The sequence below is a fragment of the Pteropus vampyrus genome, unplaced genomic scaffold (assembly GCF_000151845.1).
Source record: "Pteropus vampyrus isolate Shadow unplaced genomic scaffold, Pvam_2.0 Scaffold30, whole genome shotgun sequence".
Taxonomy (NCBI): Eukaryota; Metazoa; Chordata; class Mammalia; order Chiroptera; family Pteropodidae; genus Pteropus; species Pteropus vampyrus.
In genome coordinates, this window is record NW_011888811.1 from 9,557,230 (window position 1) to 9,569,393 (window position 12,164).

At 46.2% G+C, this 12,164-nt stretch overlaps 2 protein-coding genes across 3 annotated transcripts in view; both read right to left on the bottom strand.

Moving 5' to 3' along the window:
• The window catches only part of LOC105289956 (cytoplasmic FMR1-interacting protein 2), an 87,673-nt gene extending 86,006 nt beyond the window's left edge, over positions 1–1,667 (bottom strand). For both annotated transcript variants that reach the window (XM_023528627.1, XM_023528626.1), the window contains exons 1-2: positions 1,527–1,667; positions 897–1,022 (exon numbers count right to left, since the gene is read on the bottom strand). In XM_023528627.1, coding sequence (XP_023384395.1) covers positions 897–1,022; positions 1,527–1,535 — 135 coding nt within the window. In that variant the 5' untranslated portion in view covers positions 1,536–1,667. The remainder of the gene's footprint in view (positions 1–896; positions 1,023–1,526) is intronic.
• Positions 1,668–2,767: 1,100 nt separating this feature from the next.
• LOC111737709 (cytoplasmic FMR1-interacting protein 2-like) overlaps positions 2,768–12,164 on the bottom strand; it is a 47,071-nt gene continuing 37,674 nt past the window's right edge. Inside the window, exons 7-12 of the mRNA XM_023528652.1 lie at positions 12,093–12,162; positions 9,755–9,859; positions 7,587–7,678; positions 5,695–5,812; positions 3,404–3,523; positions 2,768–2,899 (exon numbers count right to left, since the gene is read on the bottom strand). Of these exons, the coding sequence (XP_023384420.1) occupies positions 2,768–2,899; positions 3,404–3,523; positions 5,695–5,812; positions 7,587–7,678; positions 9,755–9,859; positions 12,093–12,162 (637 nt within the window). The remainder of the gene's footprint in view (positions 2,900–3,403; positions 3,524–5,694; positions 5,813–7,586; positions 7,679–9,754; positions 9,860–12,092; positions 12,163–12,164) is intronic.

The following is a 12,164-nucleotide window of genomic DNA, read 5'->3' on the forward strand; positions in this document are numbered from 1 at the left end:
AAATATAAGTACTTATGTTCTTTAGTTTTGAGCAAATACTCAAAAGTATATTAATTTTAATCTAAATGGAATAATTTTACATGTTGTTTTATAATCTTTTTTTTTTTTTTAACTTAACAACATACTGTGCTTAGCTTTCCATGTCAGGACATCCATTTTGGTGGCTGCATAATAGTCGTGACGTTAGCCATACCTTTGTTTTTTCTGCCTAGTCTCATACTGAGGGTGATCTCAGTCGTTTCACATACTTTGGTATTAAAAACGCTACTGTGATACCTACATGCATATGTCTCTGCACAGTTGGCTTCTTTCCCTGGGACAGACTCCCAGAAGAAAATGCCTGGGCAAAGGGTACACACATTAAAAATCTGAATACCTACGATCAGATCGCCTTCATACAAAGCCCGTAAAATGTAGATGGGCCAAAGTATCTGAGAAGGTCTATTTCCCACACTTCAACCAGCAGCAGGCATCATCAATCTCCCAAGTCCTCACCATCCTGACTGGTCAACACTCTACTTCATCCTCGTTTCAATCCGTAGCTCTCTCTGTCATGAATGAGTTCTCTCTGAGCGCTCAGCAATTTGGGCATTTTTCTTCTCTCTCTTAGTCACTTGTTTTCCTCTGTTTCTTCTATTGGTTTCCTTCTGCCCATTTTTCTACTGAGTGAACACACTTTCCTTTGGACTTTTAAGAACAGAATGAGTTTCTAATTGTTTCTGAATAACTTGACAGAGATGAATTCGGGTCGGAAACAGGGAGACAAAAAAGTGTATGCACGTGAGGGGAACCGAGGCTGCCGTCTCGCTCAGAACCACCCTGGAACCACCTCACCACCTTGATGGACCCTGAGCAGCAGCCTCGGGGCGAAGCGGACGCAGGGGGTCAGCCCTCACCTCCACGAAGGCGAACTTCTCCTCGCTGGTGTAGTTGTAGCGCGTGGCCCTCTCGTACTCCTCCGCCGTGCCAGGGCAGTCCTTGTTACAGAACTTGTCTGTGGGGTGAACCAGCTTCCAGGAGTACTGGGGAGAGCGTGAACAACCCACATGTCCCTCAGGGAGGAATGCGCAGACAAAACCAGGGGTGTCCATGCAATGGAAGACTGCTCAGCCACAAACGGGAATGAACTGCTGATTCGTGCTACCACATGGATGGACCTTGAAATCATACAAAGTGCAACGAGCCAGCCACAAAAGACCACATGTGATAGGATTCTACTTATAGGAAACATCCAGAATTGGAAAAGAGGCGGGAAGTAGACTGGGGATGGGGGGACAGGGACTGGGGAGGTGGTCATGTGGGGTTTCTTTTTGAGGTGATAAAAATGTACTAAATTTGACTGTGGTTGTGCAACTCTGTAAATATACTGAAAACCAACAAATCTATGTTTAAAATGGGTGAATGGTATGCTGTGGAAATTATATCTCAATGCAGCTATTTAAAAAAGAGTGCTGGGAGAGGCAGAGGCAGACAGAGTCCTAGTGAAGGAGGCGTGGAGGGACAGGCCTCCGGCCTGGGACACCTACCACCTCCATGACATGGGCGCTCCACTTGGATAAAAGCTGCAGGCCCCGCAGGGCCAGGTCGAAGAGCTCACGGTACTCCTCATCCGACTTCTGGCTGTCCAGCCCGGAGCCTGTCACCACCTGGAGAACACTGGCCGTCAGCCTCACTGATGCTTTTATACTTTATTTCACTCAAAAAAACACCATATGAGAGGTGCTGTTATTAAACCCCCTTGATGAAGAAACTGAGGTATAGACAAGTAAGCGCCTTGCCGAGGCCGCACGGCTTGTGAATGGCTGAGGGTTCACACTCAGATGCTGTGATGCCAGTGCCCCACTCACAACCACCCCGGGATGTCGCAGAGCAGCGGTCTCAAACTTTGTGAGTGCAATTTACAGGAGGAAATGCATACTCTAGATTCAGGAACACATTCTTACCTAGAGATAGTAAATATATCCAGAAAACATTTGTCACAAGGCAACTTGACTCTGAATACGCTGATTTCGCAACTCATTAATTAGACATGACTCGCTGATTGAAAAGCCCCGGTGAGGACAAACATCTACTTGATTGTGTGATGTTCCACAATGAAATATAACATGTATGTTTTCATGTGCATATGCATAGACATAATACATATATGTGTATATACATGTATGCATGCACACACACAAAAATATAGAGAGCAAGTCTTCATTATTTGTGGATTCTGTGTGAATTCGCCTACTCACTAAAATTTATTTATAACCTCAAAATCAATACTCCCAGCACCTTCACAGTCATTCATAGACATATGCAGAATGGTGAAAAATTTGGGTCACATTCTCAGCTGAGGGCGAACACCGTGATGCCCTGCCTTCTTGTTTCAGCTTTCATACTGCAAGCAACTGACCTCTTTGTGGTTTATTTAGTACCACATTTTTCATACTTTTGTACTTTTTACTGCTGATTTCCCTATTTAAAATGGCCCCAAGCCTAGTGTTCTGTCTCGTGTTCCTAATGCAAGAAGGCTATGAAGTGCCTTATGGAGAACATGTTTTAGATAAGGTTTGTGAGTTATAGTATCGTTAGCAGTGAGTTCAATGCTAATGAATCAACAATACATATCACATAAGATGTCTTTAAACAGAAAAGCACATAAGGTTATGCACTGATCAGATGAAAAAAATGTTGTGACAGAGGCTCACAGGAACCTAACCCAGGAGTAATGATTCAGTATTTGCTAAATCAGTGTTTGTGGCCACTTTACAGAACATAACTACTAAAAATAACGAGGGCTGTCTGTATATATACAGACTAAGTTGTAGCGCGTGGCCCTCTCGTACTCCTCCGCCGTGCCAGGGCAGTCCTTGTTACAGAACTTGTCTGTGGGGTGAACCAGCTTCCAGGAGTACTGGGGAGAGCGTGAACAACCCACATGTCCCTCAGGGAGGAATGCGCAGACAAAACCAGGGGTGTCCATGCAATGGAAGACTGCTCAGCCACAAACGGGAATGAACTGCTGATTCGTGCTACCACATGGATGGACCTTGAAATCATACAAAGTGCAACGAGCCAGCCACAAAAGACCACATGTGATAGGATTCTACTTATAGGAAACATCCAGAATTGGAAAAGAGGCGGGAAGTAGACTGGGGATGGGGGGACAGGGACTGGGGAGGTGGTCATGTGGGGTTTCTTTTTGAGGTGATAAAAATGTACTAAATTTGACTGTGGTTGTGCAACTCTGTAAATATACTGAAAACCAACAAATCTATGTTTAAAATGGGTGAATGGTATGCTGTGGAAATTATATCTCAATGCAGCTATTTAAAAAAGAGTGCTGGGAGAGGCAGAGGCAGACAGAGTCCTAGTGAAGGAGGCGTGGAGGGACAGGCCTCCGGCCTGGGACACCTACCACCTCCATGACATGGGCGCTCCACTTGGATAAAAGCTGCAGGCCCCGCAGGGCCAGGTCGAAGAGCTCACGGTACTCCTCATCCGACTTCTGGCTGTCCAGCCCGGAGCCTGTCACCACCTGGAGAACACTGGCCGTCAGCCTCACTGATGCTTTTATACTTTATTTCACTCAAAAAAACACCATATGAGAGGTGCTGTTATTAAACCCCCTTGATGAAGAAACTGAGGTATAGACAAGTAAGCGCCTTGCCGAGGCCGCACGGCTTGTGAATGGCTGAGGGTTCACACTCAGATGCTGTGATGCCAGTGCCCCACTCACAACCACCCCGGGATGTCGCAGAGCAGCGGTCTCAAACTTTGTGAGTGCAATTTACAGGAGGAAATGCATACTCTAGATTCAGGAACACATTCTTACCTAGAGATAGTAAATATATCCAGAAAACATTTGTCACAAGGCAACTTGACTCTGAATACGCTGATTTCGCAACTCATTAATTAGACATGACTCGCTGATTGAAAAGCCCCGGTGAGGACAAACATCTACTTGATTGTGTGATGTTCCACAATGAAATATAACATGTATGTTTTCATGTGCATATGCATAGACATAATACATATATGTGTATATACATGTATGCATGCACACACACAAAAATATAGAGAGCAAGTCTTCATTATTTGTGGATTCTGTGTGAATTCGCCTACTCACTAAAATTTATTTATAACCTCAAAATCAATACTCCCAGCACCTTCACAGTCATTCATAGACATATGCAGAATGGTGAAAAATTTGGGTCACATTCTCAGCTGAGGGCGAACACCGTGATGCCCTGCCTTCTTGTTTCAGCTTTCATACTGCAAGCAACTGACCTCTTTGTGGTTTATTTAGCACCACATTTTTCATACTTTTGTACTTTTTACTGCTGATTTCCCTATTTAAAATGGCCCCAAGCCTAGTGTTCTGTCTCGTGTTCCTAATGCAAGAAGGCTATGAAGTGCCTTATGGAGAACACGTTTTAGATAAGGTTTGTGAGTTATAGTATCGTTAGCAGTGAGTTCAATGCTAATGAATCAACAATACATATCACATAAGATGTCTTTAAACAGAAAAGCACATAAGGTTATGCACTGATCAGATGAAAAAAATGTTGTGACAGAGGCTCACAGGAACCTAACCCAGGAGTAATGATTCAGTATTTGCTAAATCAGTGTTTGTGGCCACTTTACAGAACATAACTACTAAAAATAACGAGGGCTGTCTGTATACACACAGACTAAAGTGTACAATTTAAAAATAACTTTGAGCCAGACTCATTCTCAGACCAAAACTTGACAAAGAATAAAGGGGGTCTCTGCACTTAAATTACTCCCATAGCTTTAGTTCAATTGATTGGCACATATGATTTATAAAGCCACAAGCTTGATGCTTGACGCCTATATCCACTGACCTAAAGACCACACCACCTGCATTTGTCTGATTGTCCTCATTTCAAATATGTTGCCCTTTGATCACAGGCATTTCTGAGCTTGGGTCTGGAAAGCATGAGCACTACCGCCACCAGCCACATAGTGGAAGCACTGAGCAAACACGGTAGCGTGCAGTCATCCAGGAGCGCCAGGTAATAAAGGAATTCAGAGGGCTTGTGTTAGTAACCCAACACACATATTTATTGGAAGGGTTCATATGGGAAGAGATCCAGAAGGACAGACACACCCAAATATTAATCACAGTTGGTCCCGGGTGGTAGGATTTTATGTGATTGATTTCTCCTCTTTGGGCATATATGCATTTTTTCTAAGGTTTGAAAATTAATTCTGTCCCTAGCTATATTTTCTGGCTTGTTCAACAATCACTCGTTATTGTGCAGTTTAACAATATTTAGATGGTGTTTATGAGTATGAGTGTTCAGAACTCTGTTTCTCTTGCTATCGAGGGTAGAGACAGTTTGGATCACGTGCAGACAATTCTTAGTCTATTACCATCTGCTAGGCACCATATGGGTCAGACATTGTTTAATCCTCTCAGTGAACCTTTCTGGGTACTATTACTCTCATTTATCAGAGGAGGAAACCAAGGCATAGAGATGTTGAATAAGTTGCGATGGTCCAAGCGGAACCAGAATCAAACCCAGTTGTTCTTGGCCATCCTGTCCTCCTGCCTCCGATGTGTATTCTTCCCTCACTCTTGCTCTCCATTATCCTTGTGATCGTTTCTTTCCTGGCGGGTCCCTGCCCCTTCTCACTCTGGGCCCACGCGGGCCTCCGTCCCAGCAGCCCGAGCAAGCTCACCTCACTGTTGCTGTAGCGAGCGAGTTCAGAGATGAAGCGGATGTGGTCATCCCGGATCTGAACCATCTGCTCGCAGATGTTGTACTGAGGGCTGATACTGCTCTGGGTGCACGTCCACCTGGGCAGAAAATCATAGGGTCGGAAAGGGTCCTGGCCTTGGGCGCCTGGTGGGACAGGCTCCTTCCACTTACTAGTTGCTCCTGGTGCCTAGACAAGGCGGCCAATCCCCTGGGTGGAACCAAGCGGTAACCCAGCCTGCTCACCCCATGCTGTGGGGACCGCAGGCTCAGTGGAAGAGCCCTTCTTCCTCCTCTAAGACCCATGCGCAGGCCTTTCCAGAGGTCTGATGTCCACAGTACTTACCAGTTAGAACGAGTGAGGAAGAACTGACAGCCTCTCGAGGGCTACAAAGGGCTGGAATTCGAGTAAAGAAAAAGCAAAATGGGCAGCCTCCCAAAATCTGTCTACTGACCCACTACGCTGACACTCTGTGGTTGGAGCTGGCTTTGAAGGAGCCTTGGGGAGGGACTGGGGAAACCTGAAGGGACAGTGCCTCTCCTCCAGCAGTGACCTGGCAACACGGAAGCACTCCGTGGAGAGGGACGCCATGGGCACCCTGAGGGGCGCTGCGGGTTCACTTCCTTTCCTCCTCTCTTCTTCCTCCCTCTTCCTTCCTTGTTTCTTTTCAACTCTTTTTTGAAAGATATCAAAAAAGATGAAAAATCATCCTACACTAGAGAGGAAATGAACGAAAATCTTCATCCTCCTTCCCTAAGATACAAAAGACAGCCTCTTTCTTTCACCCTCTTCTGCTCCCCAATTTAGGTGACCTGGTAGACAGACTAGAAACATGGCCACCAAATAAGGCAGATAGCTGCTTTGGCAAGAATTGAATATTTTAAAAAGAGCCCTGACGCGGCCTTCACGAGAATACTCAGAAAGGTTATAGACTTCCTCATGCTTATACTTTGGCATTGGTTTTCAGTTAACTGTGTAGGCTTGGGGACAAGATCACTTGAAACTGACACCCCGCCCTGGCCATGTTACCACTCCCAACCAGCTTCAGGTGGTCGAGAATTCATGCATAAAATGTGAGGAAATGAGTTCAGTGTTCAACTCTACGGATTTCTGAGAAAATCTCTCTTACACGCCAGCAGCCATTGGGTTATGAAGGGACTAACCCAGCTTTCCTTGGCGAGACTCAGTCACAGGGGCTCAAGGCTGGTGAAGTTCAAGGACATTGTTTATGCATTTTTAAGACCTCACTCATGACTAAAGGATGGTCCAGCCCGTCCCACACTGCTATATGGAAAGGTCAAAGTCACTCAGCTTTGGGAGAGACGCAGGCAGAAGAAGCCTCCTAACAACTCCAGAGAGAAAGGCTGTTCCTGGATGTCCCCCAATTCCCATGAGGCACTAACACCCCAGATCTTAGCACAGATTCCCTAGGATGGTGGTTTCTAGGTGAGGCTGTCAACCCACTTCACAGTTGGAACTGCCCGAACCACACACTCCATGACGTGCTTACTGCACGGACACGAAACCTGAAGAGAGAATCGGGGCGATGAAGCAGGACACCATCTCGCTCCACCTGACCACTGAGGGCCAGCCCTTCCTCCCGCTTCTCAAGGAAGGGGGACTCCTGCTGTCCCGCTGTGGGCAGCGTGGCTCACGGCTGGGACGGAGAAGGGGCGTGGCTGTGCTCTGAGCACTTTTGAACCCTGGCAGCAAAGGGCAGATGCAAAAGGGCTCAGAGCGCCCGCCGCTGCTCCCCTCTGGAATCCACCTGCCCAGGGCTCTGGGGAGGGAGGAGGGGCTGAAGTGGCCCCTCAGCCCCCTGCCCGGGCTGGGCGTCCTCGTGGGAGCCGAGAGACATTACGGCAGGCACTCACTTGGACTTGTTCTCTTCATAGTGAGCACTGGTCTTAATGTATCTGGCCAGCTCTATCTGCATGTCGCCGAAAAGGGGCACCACCTGCAGCTGCTGCAAAGGAAGCAAACACAGCGCGTGAGAAGCCGAGGGGGACCTGGGCAGCGACCTCCACGTGCCTCTGGGCCGACCCCCAGTTCTTGCTTCCGATGATGCTTCTGTGTGACCTTGGAACCGAGAAGAGCCCCAGCCAGCATACAGGTCCCCTGTCTTCCAGCAACTGAGCCCAGAGAGGCAAAGTGACTTGTTCAAGGTCACCCAGCAGGAAGATAGATAAAGGATGAGGAGCTGAGGGCTTGCCTCCCAGGGCAAAGTCCTCTTTGCTCTAATTTTCCTCCCATAAGAGGATCCTCGCTGCTTGGAACTCTGGACAAGGAGTGGGCACCTGGATGCTGCTAGCCGAGTGTGGCATTCCCGAGAAACTCCATGTGACATCATTGAAATCATTATACCTGACACCAGAGGGCAGACAAGTCCCAGCTGAAGACCAGGACAAATGCCTGAGGGGAAGCTGGCATTTCCTGCCCGCTTCTGATGCGCTCGGCACCGAGTGAGGCACTTCAGAACCGGAGGATTTTTAGGGCAGTGAAAGAAACTACTCTGTATAATGCCGTACGGAAGATACGTGTCATTCTACTTTTGTCAAAACCCACAGAATGTACAAGGTCGTGAGTGATCCCTATCATAAACAATGGACTTTGCGTGACGATGATGTGTCAGTGCAGGTTCATCCATTTTAACAAATGCACCCCTCTGCTGGGGGTGCTGATAATGGGAGAGACTATGCACGGAGTTGGGGGGGCAGGGGGCATGTGGGAAATCTCTGTGCTTTCTGCTCACGTTTGCTGTGAATCTAAAACTTCCTTAAAAAAAAAAAAAGTCTTAAAGAAAACAAAAAAATAGTATCTCAACCCATCCAATAACCCCGGGAGGTCAGGTCACTCCCATTTCACAGATGAAGAAAACGAAGCTTAGACAGCCTAACTGATTTCTTTTCACGAAGTAACACTGGCTAGAAGTCAAGGAGCCAGGCATATAAGCCTGACTCACCTGTGTGATCTCACCGAACTCTCAGGGGGACCCCATAGAGTAGATACAATGAGCATTCATATGAGGCTGGGGAACTCGGTTTCACAGGTGTTGTGACTGTCTCAGTTATCCAGCTACTAAGTGGCAGGGCCGGTCTAAGACCCAGGCCCGTCTGAAGTGAGGCAGTGTTCTTTCGCTTCGCCCCATCTCATCATGCTGATGAAGGCAGAAGCAGATTTTACAAGGTTCTCCTTGTTTTCATTTGGGGCAGCTCTGAAGAAAAGTGAGAGTTTCAGCCTTGAAAAGAAGCCAAGCCACAGGGTGTCTTTTGGTGACTTATTTCCCTTTAACCTCAAAGAGTTGGTGAGACCCAGGCCCAGTCTCGTGTCCCCCACGCCATACTTTTGAGGGAGTCCACTTTTAATGTTAAGCTTGGCTTCTCCACATCTGACTTCCCAGGCTCACTCCAGGCCTGCAGTGCCCAACTCTAGAATCAACTGACAACATGGAATTCAACTCCAAAGTAGGAAAGCCCTTGGCAAAAACCTCAAAGGCTTAACTTAACTGCAAGGTTTTATTTTGAAAGATTTGGGGCCAGAAGATGAAATGTCTGGGGCACATGGATGCCATGAACCATTCTGCCCAGACACAGACACCAGCTGAAGTGGCCTCTGGTGGGCTGGGCTGAAGGCAGTGATTTTGCAAAAGTCAGTCATTTTAAAACCCAGTCTTTAATCCTTCTGCTTCTGTGAGCTCTCATTTACACTAAAAATTAAAGCAGGCACTGTCTTCTAGGATGCGCCTCTTCCTTTAGATGGCAAGGGATTTCAGGAAAGGGAAAAGGCAGTATGCAAAAAGAATCATAAGGCCTCCCAGCTGAATCTGGAGACTAGGGAGCATGTTTGCCTTTCACAGGGCTGCCTTCTGCCAAGGTGGCTGGAGGCCCTGCCACTCTAGTCCCCCTGCTCCTCCTCTGGGTCTCTAGAGCTACACCCCGATCAACAAGGCCCACATGTGCTGGCTAACTTCATTCCTGTCTCCTGAGAGACCATCCCAGCCCCTGGCCCCTGTCCAGCCCCAGCCCCAGCCTCAGATGCTGACCTTAAAGAATTTATCGATTTTGCTGAGGTTGATTCTCTTCTTGGCATCCAGTTTGTAAATGTTACTGACATTTCCATCCATCAGGTAGAGACCAAAACCCATTACCTGGAGTGAGAAGGGTCAGAGCACAGAAGCTGGTGACATCCATTGGAAAAGTTTCAAAAAACCAAAAAAAAGTAGGTCAGTGGGCATGCATGCATGCACACGCACACACACACACACACACACCCTGTAGCTGCACAGTCTATTACAAAAACTCATATATCTTCAAATAAAGAAAGAACACATACGTCTAATTTCAACCAAAAATTGGATTTCTATAAAGAAATACAGATGGCCCTTTAGCAAATTACAGCGGCCACTTATTACTATGGGCTCATCTGTGTTTAGGGCTTTAAAAAAATTATCCATAATTCTCACAACAATCTTATAAGTCAAGTTCTATACAATATCTTTACTCTATAGAGGAGGAACTGGAGACACAGAGAGGTTAGACAGCTTGCCAGTATCACACAGCTAGTGAGCTGCAGACAGAATCTGAACTTGGATCTGACGATAACATCGTTTATGCATTTAGATCCCTCTAGGGAGAAAGGACTGAGCTGTGCTATTGCTGCACCCCTGGGGTCTAGCACATTACAGGCACCTGATGAATACTTGCTAAATGCTGAACAAATGTAAAACTATTCACCTCTTTCCTAAGTAAAGATTCAGGAGGAGCCATCGGAGACTCTTTTAAAAAAATACATTTTTTTTTTTTTTGCCTGACAATGCCCAATAAGCAGGTCGACAGGCTCATAATTCTTGATATTCCAGTCCATTTAATAGTTTCCTGAATGCTGGCTTGTTTTGCTCCTTTAGTCAAACGTACAGGGAGCCTGAACAACGAGGCTGAAAGCAGCTTTCCTTGGCTCACAGCTGCTATGTGACCATGAGTAAATCACATCTGACATATAAGGAAGTGAACTTGAGGACTGTTAAGGTCACTTCTTTAGTTGCATTTTGTGGTTCTGCAGCATGTGTGCCAGACTTTTCTGTTAAGAGTGAACAACACCCCCTGGTGGCATCTGCATTCACTAACACAAACTGCGGAGACATGAAAGAGCAGAATAGTGCTGGGGCCAGACTGAAGCTGAGGTGTCTAAGGGTGAAAGGCAGGTGAGAGAAAAGGCGGGCCCGAGAATCTGACGGCAGCATCGAGGATGCCTGGTGGACTGGAAACTGGCAACCTAGTCGCTGAAGCAGCGATTCTGGGGAGAGTCACAATAATTGCCCGGGCACAGCACTGGGGGTGAGAGGCTGCTGGACGCAGGGCGACTTCTCTGGATTTCTGACTGGGCAGAGGAAGCCAGAGTGAACAAGTCACAAGGCCACACTGCCCTGCAAACGCCATTGAGGTACTATGGAAGTGTAAAGACCGGGACACAAACAGGGCCGGGATGCTCAGAATGACAAGTGACTTGGAGGAGAGATGGAGAAAAAGTAGAACCACCAGGAGCACTTTGAAAGGTGAGATGCTGGGGAAGGAAGAATCAAAAGGGGCTACGCAGTGTGTATATAAAGAATGTGCAGAAGGCTGTTCATCTCAGTGCTACAGCCGTTAGGGAGAAGTCATCAACGTCCTAAGCAGCTAACAGGAGAATAATGGCTCAAAAAATGAAAGCTCATCCATACGACATTATTTAACAGCTGCATAATATTCCAATACATTTAATGAAATGGGGTAAAAGTCACACACACATAATTTATGTGTATTGTATATGTTGACTATATAAGCAGAGAAAAAAATGAGACAGAAATACATTAAATGCTTAAAAGGGTTATTCTGAATGGAGTTTTAGAGATTAAATTTCTTTGTGCCTTTCTGTATATTTCAGATCTTCTACAATAATAAATATTACTTGACAATTTAAAGGTGAAACTTGTAAACTGATCAATCAAATGTGACCATTTTGGCAAAACAGAGCAAAAGCTTGAAGATTTTGCCTTCCCTTTGAGTCAGCAATTTCTCCTCCAGGAAGTTGGACTTGTTAAGAGTATGTACACAAAGGCTGTGCTGCAGGAATATTCAATGCAGGTTAGCGAATATCCAACAACGGGGGATCCGTTAAATAACACTGTCCCCATACAACGGACAACAGAGCAGTCATTAAAAATGACATCGCAGAAATACCCTTAATGATGTCTGGAAGGATGTATATGACATAGTCAAGGAAAAAAAAATAAGTTGCAAAACATTGCACGCAGGAAGATCTGTATCAATTTTTAAGTAAGAAAAAGAAATACTGTTCTTTATAAATGGTTTTAAATGAGAAGGAGGTGACTATGGGAGCTGTACCTTGAGGAGCATGTGCTTCTCACTGGGGGTCAGATACATCTTGTTCTCATAGTAATCCACGCAGATGTTGAC